This window comes from Melanostigma gelatinosum, assembly GCF_949748355.1.
Source record: "Melanostigma gelatinosum genome assembly, chromosome: 12".
NCBI classification, from domain to species: Eukaryota; Metazoa; Chordata; class Actinopteri; order Perciformes; family Zoarcidae; genus Melanostigma; species Melanostigma gelatinosum.
The window spans coordinates 25,437,647-25,459,678 of NC_136645.1; the positions used below are offsets into that span (position 1 = coordinate 25,437,647).

Below are 22,032 nucleotides of genomic sequence, written 5' to 3' on the forward strand. Positions count from 1 at the left end.
TGTCGTGTTTCCAGCCTCTACCTGAGAAAAATGCAAGAGTCTGTGCGCATGCGTATCCCAGCAGTAAACACTGAGTTGTATTTTAGTGAACATATGCAGACATAATGTGCTCTGCTCTCATTATGATGTCCTGGGAGCTTCTTGTTGACAACACAGTCTATAGTTCCATATGTATAACGTTTTATATGAGACATTGAATCCGTTGAAATCACGTCTTCGTATAGACCACATATGAACGGACAGCGGAATATGATTTTGGAGAAATACGTTTAAAGTAACCAAAATCGCGTCTCTTTCAACCTACAACTGAACAAACCATCAATATTTTAAAAGAAATTGGTGTTTTGTGACAGGTTGATATTGTAACCATAATTTAGACGGTTTAAAACAGGTCTTAGACGTTCAGGCTCCATTTCAACGCTTTTTAGGGAAAATCCTTCCCAGCTGTGCGCAAGCTGTCTGTGACGCTGAACACACCTCTACCTGCCTCAGCGGCCTGTTAAAGGCTATTTAGCATCGCAGGACTAGTCTTCAGCCCAAGAAGAGCGAGACTGAATTCTCGCAATTCTGAAAACCAACTTCTTTTGAAGATGAACAGGACATTTTTCAGTTTCAAGTAATGACTGAGTTGTTACTTACGGTGCTGCTTTAGTATCGATCATGTTTTGATATTTGAGTCATGTTGTGGATGATCAGATGGAGTTATGATGGTAGCAGTCGCCCAATTGCAGATTCAGCTTGAGACAAACCTTTGCCTATTGTGTTGAAATCAGGCCCATAGGAGTTTACAAGGCAGGTGTCCTTTCTCTAAACACTGACCTGATGCATCAACTGGATATTTTTTGCTGAACACAATATTATGCATTTGATCATGGTGGCCATATCATTTAAAAGAATAAACTTCATAATTCTGACCCTTTGCTTTTCTTTTAACAGCATTTACTTGTACTTTTACTTAAGTACATTTAATATCAGAAAATTACTTTTGATACTTAAGAAGAGTAAATATCAGATACTTTAAGACTTTTACTCAAGTAGTATTCTAACTTTCACTTTTACTGGAGTCATTTTCCAGTAAGGTATCTTTACTTTTACTCAAGTATGGCTTTTGGGTACTTTATACACCACTGCTTAAAAGCATCAGTGTGTAACTATGGTAACGTGCTGTGTTAGGAGTAAAGTCTTTTCAATAGTTATTAGTGTCAACTGTGCTGAAATAAAACACGACTTTGTGTTGAGTCAAAGATGGAAGTTGTTCGTTTCTACTTTCCTGCATCTTTTAGAATATTAGTATTTATTTATCCATAAATGTCCATTTTTTTTGGACATAAATTTGTCCATAAAAGGACAGAGAGAACGTTGAAACATAGAACACAGAACATGAAAGAAAACATGTAGGTATCGTCCAGGACCTTCACCGTACACAACTTTAGTAGCAACGAAATTCAGAGAGCGTTACTACCAGTTCTGCACTCCACAATTTTTTTAACTGCTGTTTCTAAGGTAAATAATTAACATTTCAATTTGATATGGTGTGTATCTTTTAGCAGATTAATAAAAGACTTTCAAAATTCAATTAATACCTCAAAAAAGTAAAATGTGTTGTGGACAAGAATTGTGTATTTCAGGCTCCACATCGGGAACCTGTGCACACATCACACCCTCCATTAAGTTTTTGCTCCCACCTAAATTTGCCCCAGAAGGGAAGTGTTCCTGTTGTGTCAACCTGTATGCAGCCCTCCATACAGATTTTTGAAAAACTGAGTCCAAGTCCACAGATGCACCCTCCCCCTAAATCGCATATATTTTGTAATATTTTGTTTGTTTTACTTAATTCAACTTTACAATATTGTCTGTACATTTTATTTTCCAACATAAACATTCAGTTTATGGGCCAGATCTGGCCTTGCCAGACAAATGCATAAGGTTCCACATGTCAAATGTATTGTTAGATCTATCCCACAAAGTCAGGGAGGTTGACTTTGAAGCCAGTTTCAGGAGGAGAGAACTGGAATTCTCCCTACATTTTTAGAGTTTGAAGCCTGGTCTAAATGCAGCCCTTTTCTATTGCCAGGAATAACATTCTAAAGGGTAAAAAGTATATTTATATTTTTTTATTAATTCATTTATTTCATTGGCTTTTAAGTACCGGTAGTAAAAATTGACTTTATTTCATCAAAGTGATTAAATTCATAACATTTAAATCAACACCACAAATAATTGAAAACAAAGCTCTGAAGGCACTGAGGAATATTACACTTTCAAATCATATACAACTCAACATTAAACTGACATGTTATAGTCAGTTTGTATGGAGCATTACAACAGGTTGCATAATATCGTGGTACATTAAGTGTTTTATGTTAAAGAGCAGAGCAATTTAATATACAAAGTAAACCAATGCAAGCCTTCCCATAAACTCAGCATCGATCCTTTCAAACAGACCAGATCATACTTCCCTATGTTGCAACAAACTCAATTCATACAGAGGAATCTTAATGAGTGGATTCCCTCAGAGTTCAACTTTGATCCACTTGAACATTACAAAGAGACACACACGCACTGATGCTGTAAACCAATAGCAACGCTGCTTTTATGTTGTTAACCTCTAACCGTGGAGTCCAAAATGGAGGGAGACATGTCTAAGTTCATTCAGTTGTATATTAATCTCTGTAGCAGAAAACAAATAGCGATGCAAACACCTTAGACATGGCTTGCAATCAGTCACCGCAGATGGCGTAACAACCTGTGTGGGCTTGGGTAAGTGTTGTTTTGTTCTTACTAGCGTAATGCAAACAGTTTAAAAAAAAGAAATTAAATCTGCAAGCAGCGATGAACAGGGCCCTAAAAAGAAAGACTGACCAATTTAAGATGCTGACAAGTAGTGAGCAGAGGACAAGAGAGCGCTAATTAAATAGTTGGATTAAATAACTACTTGAAGCAGATGTCTGTTCATATTTCATTGTTGATTTTTCATTTTACACATTATTGATCAGTGTGGTGATAAACACTTTGTGGCCTCAGAGATATTCAAAGTCCAATGAGAAAAGAGCACTTGCATGTTCAGTGCACATCAGCACACTAGCTAGAATTAAGCCCGACCACAATACAGATGCCTTCAGTAGACATTTGGGTTAGTTCTAAACCACAGTATTGCATAAATTGAGAATATTTAAAATATTTTGAGAAATTAGAAGATCACCATTGAGATTACAATCTCCCTAGGTACTGCAAACACAAACAAACTCATATTTTCAAACTAACATAATGGGTTGGTCTTTCTGAACTTCATTACAAATAAACAATTTTCTCTTCCTGTAGAGGAAAAGCACTCTTTCACAATTTCCCCCCCTTTCCCATGCTGAATCTATTAATTTGGAAAAGCAGTTAACTCCTAGATGAAACGATGGACACTGAAGCTTTTTTTCCCGCAGCTTTAGGTGAAGTTACTCCTGTTTGACATCTCCCCTCAGCTTCCTCTTCACTCGAGAGTAAGGGCTCAGTGCGTCGTCCATGATGAAGTCATACAGGACTTTCACCCAAGATGTGTACTGAGGCAGGTCATCATAATACTCTGCTGCTATTTTCTTCACCTGAAAACAAAGAGGAAACAAAAGAATAAACACGGAATATTGCTTTAAGGTTGCATTTTAGATTAGATTTCAAAGAGCTGTTTATCGTTTACATACAGATCATATTGTAGTTTCACTTTTGTTTCCACACAAGTGGGTACTGCTGATGCGACTTTGAAAAGAAACAACTGTTATACTCTCCTCAAACATACATAAAAAACACAATATTGTTACCTCACCATTTGTAAAACGCACTACATTCAAACTTGACATAAACAAAATAAAACTCATCAAAAATATCCTGCTTAGCCTATGCAATATTAGTATTAATCTAAAACAAACATAACCAAAGGCTAGGGAGAACTGTATTCTCTAACTTTGATTTGAGTGTTTCAAACCAACACCGATCATGTCAGGCTGCAGGCTGTTAAGGGGTGGCCCATTGTTACAATTGCTTTGTTTATTTATGTGCACTGTACCATTGCACAGATTAAATACCATAAACAGATAGATAAATAATTAAATTGTTACAGTTGCCAGTTGACTCTAATCTAATAATCATGGAGTGAACCTTTACAGTCCATACACACATTTATTGAGAGAACCAGATTGTAACCAAGTAGGTCACAACGTTTTCATACAAATTTAAAGAAAGTAAGAAGGGTCATGGTAAATAAATTATTTTTGAACCAACAATGTAAGATCATGACCCAATTATCTTTGGACCCACAGTGTGAAATCATGACCCAATTATCTCATTTAAACACCTTTTCTTCTTTTTTTTAAACTATTCTCTCCGATAGTAGATACTGATTTAATTAGTGTTAACTCAATATCAAAAACATTCTGGTTTCTATACCAACCCCACACTCCCTTTGACTCAAGATGAGAGATCCGTCTTGTCATGTTTGTTGACATGAAATCCCCTTTGATAGTTAGTTAAACAAGATCATAAAGTAAGTTCATGTAACAAGTATCATAGATAATAATTTAAAAAAAGGGTTTCATTGAAACACCATTCTCACACAGTGACAAACAGGATGTGCAACCATGTTGGAGGATTTAGTTAAGCTCCTTGCCTAGACAGATTTGTATCCACCCAACTGATTTGTTCCTTCCTAACCTCATGTAAATGCAGCTGACAGTATGATTTGTGCCACCTGTGGGTAACAATGATCTCCATAGTCATGCAGCTGTACTAACCATGGGCAGCCTGCGTCCTGGGATGCTGGGGAAGTCATGGTGCTCATTGTGGTAACCCACGTTGAAGGTGAGCAGGTTGAGGGAGCCATAGTAGGAGTAGGTCTCATGGCCCTTGAGGAACATGTAGTGCTCAGCTATGAAATGACCAGAGATGGGGTGCAAGCCCATCCCCAGCATTGAGCCAGCCAGCATGTAGACCACAGGCTTGGCCCCCCACAGCCAGCAGAGCAGGATGTCAAAGGTGAGCTGGAAGGCTATGTTGGTCACCTCCAGCTGAGTGATAGGTTTGGGGTTGATGCAAAGGGGCCGAATGGCATAGAACAGAGGTTGAAGAATAATCCAGATGAATTTGCGAAGGCGTGTGCAGAAGAACCAGCCTTCAAACTCAGTGGGGATGTCTACATCTATCCCATCACCACCCAGGTAGCGGTGATGGTCCAGGTGATAGCGTTTGAAGGAGGCAGAGTAGGGCAGGCCAATGGGCAGGTTGGCAAAAATGGCAAAGTAGCGATTCCACATGGCCTTGTTGTTTCCAAAGGCTGTGTTGTGGGAGATCTCGTGAATAGCAAGCGTCATTGAGTGGTTGATACAGCTGCCAAAGGCATAAGTCCAAAACAAAACCCATTTCCATTCCAAGTCTTTGACCATGTAGAAAGCTAAAAACTGTATCACTACCATCATGCACACAATCCATTTCAGCCTTCGGTCAGGAACCATCAACGACTTGATTTCTGGATATTTGGCTGGAGGAGAAAAACAAGAAACTTCAGTTAAACTCAGTTCAGAAGAAATTTATTGTACTGACACTTCAGAAGTGAGCGCTGTCGCTTTAAGGAAGAGTTTCGAAAACGTGCTATATGCAGGCTGAAGGCAAAAAAATGTGCTTGTGCTTAACCTTGGGATCTGTTAATAGAAGTTGCAAAACAAAGATGGATGCATCTATGGACAGTTCATTTTAAGGGTGCAACACATGGTAGCCTTTGCCATCAGTGTATGAATGGGTGTGAATGGTAGAATTATGACATGTAGTAGTGCTGGGCGGTATACCGGTTTTAATTTCCCGTATGATATGAATTTTTCACACACCGTCATACCGGTGCATAGCCGAAACAACTGCTGTAACTCTTCATCCAAGCAGAATATATTGTTCGCCGCTAGGGCTGGGCGGCGCGGCATGACCAAAAATGCATATCACGGTATTTTGTAAGATTCTGGCGGTTTCATGGTATTTCCCCCCAGCGTTAAAGCATTAATTAATTAACGCCGAAAACAGCTATATATATATAGCTATATATATATATATATATATAGCTATATATATATATATATATATAGCTATATATATATATATATAGCTATATATATATATATATAGCTATATATATATCTATCTATATAGCTATAGATATATCTATCTATATATCTAGATATAGCTATATATATATATATATATATATATATATCTAGCTATATATATATATATATATATATATATATATATATCTATATATATATATATATATATATCTATATATATATATATATATATAGCTATATATATATATATATAGATATATATATATATAGCTAGATATATATATATATAGCTATATATATATATATATATATATATATATATAGCTATATATATATATATATATAGCTATATATATATATATAGCTATATATATATATATATATAGCTATATATATATATATATATATATATATATATATATATATATATATATATATATATATATATATATATATAGCTATATATATATATATATATATATATATATATATATATATATAGCTATATATATATATATATATATATATATATATATATATATATATATATATAGATATCGATATATATAGATATAGATATATATCGATATATATAGATATAGATATATATCGATATATATAGATATATATAGATATAGATATATATCGATAGATATAGATATATATAGATATCTATAGATATATATATATATAGATATATCTATATATATATCTATAGATCTATATATATATATATCTATAGATCTATATATATATATATCTATAGATATATATATCTATAGATAGATATATCTATATAGATAGATATAGATATAAATATATATAGATATATATTTATTTAAGGTCAGGGGTCTTCAACGTTTTTCAGGCCAAGGACCCCCAAACTGATAGAGAGATGGAGCAGGGACCCCCGACTATATATATTGTATAAAATTGTGTTTTATATTAAACTGGGCCTAGTGCCATGTATAAACATACCTCTGTATTGTGCATTCAATACGAAGCAATTCAAACAATACACAGGTTGATATATTCATGTTTTTATTTTAAACATGTGCAAGGTACAGTGAGTAGGGTGGCCGTGCCACTGACATTCATAAACATACCTTGTCAGCTGATACCAATGCCAATATCAACATTGTCTGTCAATTGCATGATAGTCATGCATACAAGCTATTCAAATTGACGTTATCATTTTAAACATAAATGTGGAATCGAAAATGAGTGATGGCCTATTAGTGCCATTGCCATACATAAACATACCTGTTATCTTTCATACAATACTGAACTATAAAAATAATGGACAGATTCATGTTTGTTTTTTTTAAGTTGTCTCATCAACCAAAAATTTCGTGGACCCCCTGCAGTACCTCTGCGGACCCCCTAGGGGTCGCGGACCCCCTGTTGAAGACCTCCGTTTTAGGCTATATACTGCTTAGTAATACATTGTAGTTTAGTCGATTTGTATTTTGTATTAAAAATCTGAATCTGCAAAGTTACTAGTTACTAATATTGTCAAATACATTTTGTTAAGATAAAAGTGTAATATTTCCCTCTAAGTTGGAGTGGACTAGAAGTATGAAGTTGCATAAAATGGAAATACTTAAGAAAAATAGGCAACATGAACCTAAAAATTGTACTCTGGTAAATATTTACATTCCACCACTGCAACAAGAGTACAACGATCTTCATAGATCTAGCTTTTTAATTTTGTTCTCAAAGTGCACCAGCTTGATGCATTCAACTTTAAAATGTACAAAATTTTGTTCTGGGTGAATATACCATCAAACCCCCCAAGAGAGTCTGATGTCCACTGACCATAGTCTAACAAAATCCCCTGTGAAACACATGTGGACTCAGTTGCAGTGGCGGATTTTTTTTTGGGTAGGACCATCCAATCAATTTCAGCAAATAGTATAATTCAATGCAAAAAAAAAAAAAGGTATCAAAAACGCATTAGTACTTTGCAGTTACATTGTTATTTATTCCAACACTGACATAATAAGGAGATCTTATTCATACAATTCAGCTTAGATATATATATATAATATGCTTAGATAGATAGATATAATCTGCTTAGATAGATAGATATATATAATCTGTTTAGATAGATATATATATATAATCTTCTTAGATAGATAGATATACTCTGTTTAGATAGATAGATATATATAATATGCTTAGATAGATAGATATATATAATCTTCTTAGATAGATATATATATAATCTGCATAGATATATATATATAATCTGCACAGATAGATAGATATATATAATCTGCTTAGATATATATAATCTGCATAGATAGATATATATATATAATCTGCATAGATAGATAGATAGATATATATAATCTGCATAGATAGATAGATAGATATAATCTGCATAGATAGATAGATATATATAATCTGCATAGATAGATAGATATATAATCTTCTTAGATATATATATATATATATAATCTGCTTAGATAGATAGATAGAATCTGCTTGCTTAGATAGATCGATATAATCTGCTTGCTTAGATAGATAGATAAGAGATAGATAGATATAATAAGTGTAATATGATATATAAATACCATATAATCATAAATACACAATATAAATATCATGAATATATTATAATAAAATATAAATATCATATGTAGTCTAATTATAGAACAAGTACATTTTAAGATGCCCCTATGAACCTTGTTTGTTGGAGAAACGCCCAATCAGTGCGGTGAGGAAACCTGCATGTTTTTATGACAGTTATTTGTAAAGGAACTTTGCTCTTCTGAGTGGCAAACCTCTCAATGACCTTCTTAATGAAGTCAGGCATGTCCCTGACAAGTTCCTTCTCCATGGAGAGCATTGCCAGAGCATTAAAACGCTCTTGTACGTTACCGTTAGCATCGAGTGGGTGGAAATGTCCGTCGTCTCGTCTGCTTGAATGGCGATAAAATCAGCGTTCTTTACTTCCTCCAGAATGTAATCCCTTACAACAGACAGCATGCAGTCCAACAGCTCATTTTGTACAGTCTTCGACGTCCCTTTAAAAACGCTGGCTGTCTCCAGGTGCTCCTCCAGCACACCATCGAGGGACGCAACAAAATCCACCAGTCCCTTGAACACGCCAGGGTTGTCCGAGGAGTCAGTCTCGTCATGCCCACGCAAAGCTAACTCAAAAGCCCCACAAAACTTGTCAATTATTTTTGATAAAATGTGCCGGTTTTTATCCACCTCCTCGTTGTGTTTCTTTACCGCAAGCCGGTGACCGTCGTCCAGCTGGGTAGTGAGAACACGCGAGATGAGAACTAGATACGGGCACTCCGGTAGAAAAAGACTTCCGGGAGGGTCTGGTCCTCCCGGAAGTCTTTTTTTAGGGCTCTGATTGGCTAAATTGTAAGTCACTCATTTCTTTCATCAGTGATTGGCTAAGCTGCTTATTAGACCCGTCTTCCTTGGGCCAAATCGATCTGGCCCCAGCACGTGCACGCGCAGTAGAGACTTGCACGGGGACAGCTGAGAGGTGCACCAGTGGAGAGGACAAGCAGGGAAAAGCATTTATTTTGCGCAGATATCCTATTTTACAAATATTACTGGGTATATTACATAGCTCAAAAACACAAATATTAACAATTTGTATAATTGATTCATATTATTAAAAAAAAAGAAATTATAATTTTAGTTTTTTTGGCTCTTTTTGGCCCCGTGGCCCTCTATTGGCCGGCCGGCACTGCTCAGTTGCCTGTTTTGCGCATACACTGCAGCTGGCAATACATTCTTGATTTAACCTGTGCATTCGGTTATCATTGCAGCAGCTTTTTAGGAAATTCACCACAGCACCCATGCATGCAAGGCACTAAGCCTTAGGTAAACAGTTAATGATAACAAGGGTTAGCTATCGGTTAGGAAAAAATTCAAAATTTGCATCTCTATGCGGATCATGTTTCTGTTAGTTGTAAGAAATTTGAGCATAGAACTGTTTAGTTGATATAATAAAAGTGTTTAAGAATTCATAATTAAGAATTCATAATTAGTCATAATCATAAGTGTATTGGGAATGCATAATTAAGATAAACATAAAGTGTTTTAGGATTAGTAGCTAATAAGACATGAAGCTTCTGCCAAAGTTGCAGAAGTTTAACTTTTATACTGAAGGATTATCATAGAGGGATTAAACAATAACTGACCGTCATTGAATGTGTTAGCTGCTCAGGGAGAGAGAGATGTGGAGATAGGCGTTTACAGAAGTGTATAGAGAAGTTAGCCAATAGAAATTGAGATAGACGGGAGGGGAGGAGTCGCGAACGAATATGTGGGCGGAGTTAGAAGTGTTTTTTCTGCCTCTTCAGCATGTGGTCCCCAGCGACGGCTGTGTCTCATGGGACCAGAGGTAGTTTTTTTCCAAAGTGGGTTAATATTGTAATATTTCATAGGAGTATGTACTCCAATGTTTAACTGTAATCGTACTTGCATCAGTGGAATTAAATTCCTTTTAATTGTAAACCAGTTTTGGTAGTTATTATTTGCAGCGTGTCGACTGTAAAAGCAGCGGACACACGTGTGCTCTGGCCTCCTTCTCTGTGGGGTGAGTTTCAGCCCTCACATAGTAGTAGTCACATATCATTTATTTTCTAAATGTTTCTTCATCGCCCCATGTTAAAAGTAATTCTGCACCACTACTGTTATGGTAATGTAACGTTACACCATGCGTCATCTATTTGTTGTATCATGTTCAGTTGTAACAGCCGCATGACAGCAGTGCAGAGCAGCGACTGAACTTACCAGTGGATACACTCACATGCACAAACATGCAAAGGCACACGCGGCCAGCCCCATGTCAACAAAGCAAGGAAAAGCTTGAATAACACATAGAGGGAGATTGACTTTGTACTCTGCTCCACTGTATCTCCACATAGCAAATTGTTGTTTGCTGCTATATTAATGTTCAGAATGTTAAATACAGCCCCTGAAATGGCAATGTATGAGTGAGAAAATGGCTTAAAGTAACATTTTTTGACGCACTGCAAAATCGCGTCCAACGCGCCGCCGGTCGTGTTCACACCAAACGCCGCAAAATCACGTAGCGCCGGAGAGGGGCCGTGGTTTATCGACTGGAAGCCGTTCACCTGGCCGTCATTTCTTTCCGCTTTCAACCGTGAAAGGAATAAGGACAATTGCTGCTTTGTACGTGTTGTGGAAGTCCCTCAAACGTCGGAATGCCAAACGCCGTCATGTCTGGTTCATAATATTGTTCAGAGGAGCTCCGTGGATTTTATCGAGCTGTATTCACTGTCTAGCAAGCCACCGGTCGCTGTTTACTACAGCTGTAGGAACACAAAATAAACTGATTTGGCTGTGATTCAACGGAAAATAAACCGACAAAAAGGGACTCCGAAATAACTACGTAATGATACAGATTTGTAGGCTACTTGTCTTCTCAATGGAGCTCTGATGGATCGGTGCTAGGCTATGCTAACATCGTAGCAGCTCCACCAGCACTCAATAACGTCACGTATACGTAAATACGGCAGCATCTATTCATTGTTTGTACCGTATGGTTTACACACACACATGTATACACATAGTTTGGTCCGGTCTCTATTGATATGAGGTATCGTAGAGCTCTGGGTGAACACAGACGGCTACAGGATTTATTTCCTGATTCAACAATGGCAGGAAGCCAGTGATGACAGGGGGAGCAACTCAACGCTGATAGGCTATCGCGCCACAGCGTCACGCGATTATTTCGCAGAAGTTGAAAAATTTCAACTCGTGCGTTGGCGATTTTGCGGCGTCCAACGCCCCATCGCAAAATCGCGGCATGCCAGTCTCATCGCGTCTGTGCATAGACTTTGTATGTAATCTCGACGAGCGTCAAAAAATCAACGCGACCGGTGTGAACGCAGCATAACTCAGCATACCATGCTGACTTACGGAAAGGGTTCATAAAGGGCTCAAAATGTCTGCGAGAGAGCCCTGAAACACTTGATGATTTGACAGTGGGACAGCCCTAAACCCTCATGGACTTCGCGGGAGCGCGCCTCAAAGTCCGTGAGTCCGTAAGGGGGGACATTGGGATTTTTCCACACACACGCTGTAGACACGCAGGTGCTGACAGAAGCAGCAGAGTGGAAGCTAGACAGGTCCATTAGCAATATCCCAGTCACCATAGAAAGGTCTACCCTCTCCCCAGACAATATAGATATTCTTATCTTTTTGAAAAAAAATGTAAAGTTGTAGACCATTTCACAGTAATGGTAAACATTATTTCAGTGTATTTGAATGACATAACCTGACAGGAAGTAAACATAGACCCAAGTTGTTGCCAAGCAGTTCAGTCTGCTCTGCTTTCTTTCTTTCCACTTTTTTGATGCTGTAGACACTGGCTGTTTTTTTCTTTCAATATTGATCAAAGGACGAGGGTATCAACATACCTCATGTTGCGCTTAAACTTAACAGAATTGAGTATTCTTGAATAGTTTTATTTTTCTTCATTTATTTAATTTTGTTTCAAATTGGACATGTTTGTTTTCATGTAAGACTATAGCCCAAAGTTCTTTGCTTTAAGTGTTCTTGAAGTTCTTTAATTAATAAATGGAACGCAAAGTTATATTCGTCTCCTCCCCTTTTCTTTGCTGATCCGAACCGAACCGCGAGGTTTGTGATCCTTGGCACCCCGAGTTAAAAGGTATAACATGCAACAATTTCATAAAAAACAATGTAACTGATACCAAAATAATCCCACTCAATCATCACTTACGACTTACTAGAAGTGTGTGGAAGTGTCTTTACCTATCCCTGTGATCATGTCCTCTGCCAGTATCTTATCTTTCTTCTTATTTTGCTGTGGTTGTGACTCTTCTGGGTATCAATGAAGAGCATTTGAAACCCACTTGGGGGCATAACACCCAGCCAATAACCAGGGTGTACAGCCTAATCTAATTCCCAGTTCAAAAACTGCCGCTTTGTCACGCCACTCGACATATCCAGGCTCACAGACTTCACAGTCCTAACAGAGACAGGCACAGAATAAGTGTGACTAAGTTAGGCTGCATTCATTCAAAATCCAGCACCTTCCCAGAGGTTTGTGAGGGGGTGTGGATGTTTATTCTTGTTTTAGAACATAACTGTGGTGAAACAATCGGATAATTATGTTGTATTTGCCTGAGTCACTGCTTTGTTCTCACCTGTCCTGCAAACAGTTTAAAAACCCAAAGATATTCAATTTACTGTAATTTAAAGAACAGAAAAGCAGCAAATTCTCACATTTTTGAGTAGGGAACCATTAATTAAGTGTTTGAATACAATATGTTAATTTGTTAATCAACAGTATATTAATTGGTAACAATTTTGATTATTATTGTTCAAGGAAAAATTCCAAAAATGTCCTTGTGCCAGCTCCTTGACTTTCTCTGATCTACAAGTGGTATTACAAGACAGGATGGGCTGGGGATAGCTGATTAACATGCTCATTTCAGTAGATATCTCTACAACACAATACATAGACCTAGGGATTTCCCCCGATACCCTGTTCTAAACGGGAACCGGTAAGACAGTAGTAAGGTATCAATAACGTCCGGAGTTAACGGTTCTGCTATCTGTACTTTAGAAGTTACGGAGAGAGATTTCGTCAAAAAAAAAAGCAGTGCAGCAAACCTCTCTCTGTGCCTGTCTTTGCATGCTTTACTCTGACACAGACACCGACGCTGACTCAGTACAGCGTGAGACACACATCGTGGCAGAGAGAATAAAAGTTAGAAAGTGTGGCTATACATTTTACTCTACTGAGAGCTCCCATATCAAATGCAATAAAACCCTTAAAAGTAAGTGAGGAAAAACCAGCAATCTATCAAAACATTTGCCGCACACCCAGAACATAAATGTGCAGACATTTCCTCACGCAAAGGTCCGGGACATCACAATAATGTCTAACTTGCACTATGATTTAGTGCCATAATTAGTGAAGTAGCCAAGCAGTTGTATTAGGGCTGGGCGATAAATCGATTTAATCGATTAATTCGAATGTGTGCTTTAAGGCGATGTGTTTTATTGAAAATCGAGAATATCGCCCCCACCCCTCCCCCCGTTGGGTTCCCGTAGTTGAGTGCGCGCGCATTGTTTACAAACGAAAACAATGGCGGCCAGCAGTGAAGCTCTCGTTCTTAAGAGAGGGAAGAATGTGTCTTCCGTGGTCTGGAAATGGTTCGGGTTCGTGTCATCTGACACAGAACAAACAGCCTCAAACAGAGGCATGCCGCCGAGTGGGAGAAGTGTTGCGCCCTGAGGAGGGAGCAGGACCGCGGGAGCACAAGCGACGCTGTCTTCCTGGCAAAAAATATTTAGAAAAAACATGCACTACTGTTTAATACTGTTGGTTATGTTGTGAATGCACTTGATTTTGTTTACATGCACTTATTTACTGTGCAAAATATGTTATGTTGATGTTAGATCAGATGTTGCACTTTTGAAAATGTGAATGTTAAAGGGTCACATACATTTTATTTCATGCTGTGTTTGTATCAGTGTATTCAGTTAGAAAAGCTTACTGTAAAAAGTTACATTTGCACAGTTGTTTACAATGGAAGGCTACTATTTAATGCCATTTAATGTTATGTTTAATTTAATTTTATATTTAAATGATTCAGGGAAACAAAAGAGTGACCAAATACTTTTTGTATACTACAGGCACCTTTCTACAATGTTCAGGTTTTGTTTGCACTTTATTTTTATCAACCTACGAGGGAAAATCATCACAAAATAAAATAAAAAATTGTTTTCAACAGCTTCTGTCATCTGCAAAAATGTGTGGGGGAAAAAATCGATTTAAATCGTGAATCGGATTTTTTGTAAAAAAATCGGAGATTTTTTTTTTAGGCCATATCGCCCAGCCCTAAATTGTATTAACGTTTGTATGTAGTCAACAACTGACAACTGATAATATCTAAACAATGTTTTTTTGTCCGTTTTCAAATTTAACTGGATGAATAATAAATAAATGTTCTTTCATTTCAATTACAATAAGGGCTGGATTAAAAAAATTAAAAAACATTACTGAAAGCTTTTGAAGTGTTTCTTAAAATAAAGCACTTAATTTTAGATTAATTAATATAACTGAATTGTCTTTGCCCTGCAGTTTAAATTCAGGTTGAAGTGATGTCACCCCAAAAAGCCACGATATTATATTCTTCTCATCTTCTAATAAGAGAAATTTGTGTGCAGGAACTAACCCTAACCCTATGTATCCAAGAGTCTGTCCATTCTTAGTTAAAGAATCTAGTTTCGCTGTACACTTTTCTCTTTTTGGAGAACGGCATGTGAAATAACTTATAACTTATGCTGCGTTCACACCGGTCGCGTTGATTTTTTGACGCGCGTCGAGATTACATACAAAGTCTATGCACAGACGCGATGAGACTGGCGCGCCGCGATTTTGCGGTGGATGCGGTGGACGCGTTGGACGCCGCAAAATCGCCAACGCACGAGTTGAAATTTTTCAACTTCAGCGACATAATCGCGTGACGCTGTGGCGCGATAGCCTATCAGCGTTGAGTTGCTCCCCCTGTCATCACTGGCTTCCTGCCGTTGTTGAATCAGGAAATAAATTCTGTAGCCGTCTTTGTTCACCCAGAGCTCTACGATACCTCATATCAACAGAGACCGGACCAAACTATGCGTATACATGTGTGTGTGTAAACCATACGGTACAAACAATGAATAGACGCTGCCGTATTTACGTCTACGTGACGTTATTGAGTGCTGGTGGAGCTGCTACGATGTTAGCATAGCCTAGCACCGATCCATCAGAGCTCCATTGAGAAGACCAGTAACCTACAAATCGGCATCATTACGTAGTTATTTCGGAGTCCCTTTTTGTCGGAGAAGACAAGTACAAATCGGCATCATTACGTAGTTATTTCGGAGTCCCGTTTTTTCGGAGAAGACAAGTACAAATCGGCATCAGTATGTAGTTATTTCGAAGTCCCTTTTTGTCGGTTTATTGCCATTGAATCACAGCCAAATCAGTTTATTTTGTGTTCCTACAGCTGTAGTAAACAGCGACCGGTGGCTTGCTAGACACAGTGAATACAGCTCGATACAATCCACGGAGCTCCTCTGAACAATATTATGAACCAGACATGACGGCGTTTGGCATTCCGACGTTTGAGGGACTTCCACAACACGTACAAAGCAGCAATTGTCCTTATTCCTTTCTCGGTTGATAGCGGAAAGAAATGGTGGCCAGGTGAACGGCTTCCAGGACGATAAACCACGCCCCCTCTCCGGCGCTACGAGATTTTGCGGCGTTTGGTGTGAACACGACCGGCGGCGCGTTGGACGCGATTGTGCAGTGCGTTGGACGCTTTTTTGCAGTGCGTCAAAAAATCAACGCGACCGGTGTGAACGCAGCATTAGTCCTATTCTGACTGTCCAGTCTCTTCCGTCTGTTTATATCTCACTCAAGCCACGATGCTTATCGGAATACACAAATTTAACTGGCTGAGTAGCATCACATGATATGATTTACAACGCATGCAATTGGTGGGTGTGTTTCCTGGACTGCCTAACGAGTGCCATAAAGGCTGGAAAAGCTGTGCCGGTTAAAATAGAAGTGCCCTGTCAAAATGTAATTATTCTCAATTATCTATCGGTCCAGGTCCGGATTCAATGACGTCTGGGTCCAGACCCGGACCGCCTATTAATTACCCCTGCCATACGGAGTTTGATATTAAGAACAGACCCAAAAAAAAGCTAGTCTCCAAGTTAATTGTTTAGCTGCATCTGTATTTTAAGGATTTGGGAACTTTTTTGTAGATTGTCGGGCTAAGGCTGCACCATGAATAATAAAGCAATGTCTATTCTTTTTTAATTAATTGTCTTTTTTTTCTCATAAAATAATCAAAAAGAACCAATAAGAGTATCGATAAGGCTCCGAAACGATAAGCAGTATCGATGACAGTATTATATCGATAAAATCCTAACGATACCCATCTCTACATGTAACGTAACTATGGCCTGCCTCGGTCGGCGCTAGCTGCTATTGGCCTGTCTCGAACGATTCTGTCGTGACGCCCTTTCCGGTCATTACGCTGTCATTTTCTTCGGCGATCGCCAACCAAACGTAAATAATATTAATTCATACATATCAAATAATCTATGTGTCAAATTTCATGAATATATATGGACGTTTATATGTCTAAATACTATAGGAAAGTGACTTTGATGAGAGAAAGCAGAAAGAACGCTCGGGCGACGCTTAAACAGCTCAAACGGAAATTAAGGAGCTTTTATTGCATCATTTGGAGTTGTTGAAGCGTGATATCTTATTGTGAAGGACAGAACTACGGTCCCGGATGTGTTGACAGCATTGATGGTCATTTTTGCGACCCTGGAACAAGCTAATATCCCCGAAAAACCAGCAGCAACCAGTGTTTACAACGAGGATAGAAGTCCGTACGGATTAGGCCAAGAGCAGTGCACGGCTAATTTCTCATTATGTAATGCTGAGCTGACTACTTGTGTTATCTCTCAAAATGCCCGATCTTTAATACATTAACGCGAGTGTAAAGTACGTGCGTTAGCCCGGTGTTATGCTGTATCTATCGATGGCAGTATCTAACGTTAACCCGTTACAGCAACTGTTTTGTGAGAAGCTCAAAAGTGAGTTAACTTTATGTAATTTTAGGGAGTGGCGAAATTACTACTGTGACTTTAAGGTTACATAGCTAACGTTATGTTTCGTTGAGCTAAATAGCTGCAACTAGTTTTTACATTACGATTTATACTTTGACAAAAAACATGGTGGTAAATGACATGGTCATTAAAAGGCAAACTACTCACCAACGTAAAACATAACCGTATGAAGTTAGTTCGCATTTGGCAAACACACGGGCGGATGTGGAACCGTTAGCTAAGTTACATTAGCAAACCGAGTCAGCTGATATGGTGGTAGTATTGACACCCCATTCTACGTTTAACTAACGGCTATTCAACAGCATAGCTACCAAACCGAGTAAACACAGTTCTATCCAAGTTAAGCAAACTATGTTTATGCAAAGCTTGCTTACGATAAACTAACTCACCCAGTATCTCTTTTCTCCTGTCGGCGTGCGGCTGGTCCGTATACACCCATTCGTAGTCCTCACGGGCGACCCGATTCCCCATCTCTTTGATCAACGTTATTGTTTTAAACAACGTTCTTTGATAAATAAGTAACAAATTATCACAAGGTCGTTTAAAAATGTTTTCCTTTTATCTACGGTCCTTCTCCTCTCCTCTCTCTTCAGCCTATCGGCCCGCCTTGCTGACCTGATAAATCTCCTCTGCGCACCCTCTGCAGCTCCTCCTACCACCTTCATGCGGCGTGGAGGCGGAATTGTTAAATGACGCAGTTATCGAACTCTATCGGTAGTGAGCCACCAGTGGTGGGTCGTCAGGGCCTGCAAGGCCTACTCTGCTGCCCTAAACAGAATTACGAAGTTATAGCTATTTTATAATTAGGGCCCGAGCCACCGACCATTTTTGCTATCTCCTTCTACATGCTGGGTCCGATTGCTACCAAATTTTCTGTGGATCATTATTGGATCTACCTCATCTAAAGTTACTCAAAGCTTTCTGATACCTCTTAAGCGTTTAGAAGATATGGACCAATAGGGGCGTGGCTAAATATCAATACACATAACTTCTCAACCGTTTGTCCTAAAAGTCCAAAACTTGCAGCATATGTGCACATCGCATGCTGTAACATACCCTGCGAATTGTTTTTCATTCGACCACTAGGGGGCGCTACAGCAAACCCGCGAAGTTGGCATTTTTGCCACTTTTTGCAGATTTCAGCCTTCGCATTTTAACGAACTCCTCCTAGAGAATTTATGCGATCAACTTCTCCTTTGGTCAGGATGTTCTTAAGACCTTTGTGATTAAAAGTTACTCAAATCTCGCGCTTTCATCGAAGAACTTTGACGTGGCGTGCCGGCCATTTTGCCTCATTGTTTTTGAAAAAATACATTCTTGTAAGTTCTTATAACTCCAAGGTACATTATCCAATCTGCACAAAACTTCTTATGCATGATGCTACTTCAAGCTGGAACATATTTCAATTGAAAAAACTTCAATAACTCATAGCGCCGCCTACTGGCTGAAGGAAATGTCATATTTTATACTTTTCTTTATACCGCCCAGCCACATGAGCTGATGAGTCTCCAATTTGGTACGGATAGCCTTAAGACATTGATGATGAAACATCATGAATATTGTGCGCTTTCGTTGAACGCTGTTGCCGTGGCGACGCATCGTATTCATGGAAAAGAAAGCTGATGGTTGAGTATGTTGGGATGCTCAAAAACTCATGAAACTTTGTAAATGTGTCGTAGGTCATAGGAAGACATAGTATATATGGCTTTTTGGCTTGTCCGTTTTAAATTGCCTCTATAGCGCCCCCTACAAGATTTCAAAACAGCAGCCCCAGCGCTACGTTTCAGCTACATGTATGAAAGTTGGTAAGCACATGTATCCTATGGAGACCTACAAATAAGTCTCTTGGGATCATGCTCTAAATCCGACCGGAAGTCGGGAAATTTGATTTATGTGTCATTTTTCCATCGATTTCGGCCTATTTCTTGTCGCTATACTTTAACGAACTTCTCCTAGGGACTTCGTCAGATCCACTTTAAATTTTGCCAGTACCATGTCAAGACCGTTGTGATTAAAAGTTACTCAAAGATTTACGTTTGACGGAATTGTTTAGCCGTAGCGGACGTTTACTTTACGTGATTCCCCGTGAAAAAAGCTGATGTAACTCAGCTGCACTTGTTCCAAACAGTCTCAAACTTCACATGCTTGATAAAACTCACGGCCTGAGGATGTCAACAAGCTTATTTTCACTAGTACTCACAGCGCCACCTGCTGGCGAAAGGAAATCTGCGTTTTTGACAAACTGCATCCGATTTACTTGACTTTTACACAATGTGGTTTACACAACCGCATTTTCTATCATGTAGTTTTTATGATATGGTTAATAGTGTTCCCTCTGATGTGAATATTTGAATGGCCCGTGAATATGACTATGAATATATTATGTGAATGAGGTTTTTACACAAAACAAATAACCTGTAGCTGTGGCGTCATGTTATTGGGAGGTGGTTCAACTGTAGCAGAACCAGCACTGAAGGCCCAGGTATAAAATATATGGCCCGCCACTGTTAAAATGTATCAAAAGCTTGTTTTCTTGTTCTTATACTTCAAATGGGTTTAGCTCAGCACAAAACTAGACCAAAAAGTGGGTCAATCATCACAAAACGTGTAGGATATGTCCACAAGAGTACCTGAAACATACCCTAAAAATCTTGTATTACTATTACTGCTGCCGTTATTAGTTGTCACAATTTTTGTCCACAAACATTATGGTATTTGATCCTGGTTTCCTATGGATGAGAATTAGTTTAGCTGAATCTCAATGATCTTAATTTGGCATTCCTCCAAAAGTTTGTACCCTTGAGAGCCTTTGTCTTCTAGCATATACACACATTAATACACAAATAAGTCTGGTTTCTACACATTTATTATAAAAGCAGGAATCAGTATTATGATGCAACCACAATAAGATACATTTATGACATCATTATTCAACAGTAACTTAAGTCAGAGTTGAACCGTTGCTGGTTACATGGTTCTGGTCTTGTAGTTATCTGCTGAGGGACTCTCTGAGCTGCTCGTACATCCTCTGGTCCTGCAGAGGGATCACAGAGGAACAGTCACTGTATGGTTGTGGGTTTCACAGCTGTGCTGAGTCTGAGTGCCATCAAAAGGATCTAAAAAAGGATGTCAGCCCTGCCCCCTCTCCCTGGCACTTCTCACACCAAACAGCAGCTGACCTCTGTGCTTCACTTACAGGTGACGCACAGAGGTCTCCAACTGACACAGTCCATCAATCAACAGGCCAAGCTCATATTTGTTGCCGTTTAAGGGTTTGGTCTGGACAAAAGGAAAAAAAATTACATCGTTGCATTTGAGGAGAACATATTTTTTTTCCTATTATGGCGAAGGCATTATTGTGCTCTACTCTGATCTTACTCTCTTGCAGTGGTGTATAGTAACGAAGTAGAAATACTTCGTAACTGTACTTAAGTCGTTTTTTTGGATATCTGTACTTTTCTTTATTTTTTATATTTCCGTTGACTTCACTACATTTTGCAAAGAAAACTGATACTTTGACTCCGATACATTTCCCCTGAAACCTTCATTACTCGCTACAAAATAAAATCTATCTTTAGAAAAAAAATGAATCATGAGAGCAGCGTCGGGGACTGTGGTGGAACACAGACTGCAAGCAAGCAGGTTTGGTGAATCAGTGGTCCTAGCAGCAAGTTAAATCATTGGTTAATCACGTTAATGCACAATTGCAAACAAGTGCTCTCAAAGCCGCGGTGTTTTGATTCCCAGTGACGCCCATGATGCTATATGCTATAGCTAGCGACCGACTACATGAGTAGCATTCCACACAGGACGGGTGGGATGAGGAGAGGTGGACGGGTCAAACAAACACTGGTGTTTCCTCCAGGAGGCCGCAGTTTGTGCCGTGTGTGAAACGAGAAGCCAATGTTGATTTATTTGTGACGTGACTTCCGTACTTAAGAAACGCCGCTTCCGTAGATATTTTAACACAAACCACGATCTTTTCCTAAACCTAACTAAGTAGTTTCCTGTGAAGATGGAAGTTTATTTTGAAAAGACAGTATGCATGTAACAAGCGGAAACAGACTCATGTTGCTGGACTTTTGCAGGAAAAACGCACGAAAAATGAGGAGAACATTTCGTAAGATATCAATAAAACGGGGATGAATTTATATCATTGTATAAAGAGAGTGACATGAGAAGATCAATCTCATGTCTGTAAGTTAAATCAGCTATAATCACTCTTTTAAAGTGATTAGAGACTCGTCTAAAACATTTAAAA

The 22,032-nt window shown here is 38.5% G+C and overlaps 2 protein-coding genes across 4 annotated transcripts in view; both read right to left on the reverse strand.

The window, feature by feature from the left end:
* Positions 1 to 2,129: 2,129 nt before the first annotated feature.
* Positions 2,130 to 18,416, reverse strand: degs1 (delta(4)-desaturase, sphingolipid 1). Its single transcript, XM_079279975.1, has 3 exons — positions 18,161 to 18,416; positions 4,776 to 5,518; positions 2,130 to 3,593 (listed from the first exon to the last, which is right to left on the reverse strand). Exons 1-3 carry the CDS (start codon positions 18,240 to 18,242, stop codon positions 3,447 to 3,449), a joined length of 972 nt encoding a protein of 323 aa, XP_079136101.1. The 5' UTR covers positions 18,243 to 18,416; the 3' UTR covers positions 2,130 to 3,446.
* A 2,212-nt stretch (positions 18,417 to 20,628) lies between these two features.
* The window catches only part of nvl (nuclear VCP like), a 49,944-nt gene continuing 48,540 nt past the window's right edge, over positions 20,629 to 22,032 (reverse strand). For all 3 annotated transcript variants that reach the window (XM_079280959.1, XM_079280960.1, XM_079280958.1), the window contains exon 24: positions 20,629 to 20,805. In XM_079280959.1, the coding sequence (XP_079137085.1) occupies positions 20,761 to 20,805 (45 nt within the window). In that variant the 3' untranslated portion in view covers positions 20,629 to 20,760. The remainder of the gene's footprint in view (positions 20,806 to 22,032) is intronic.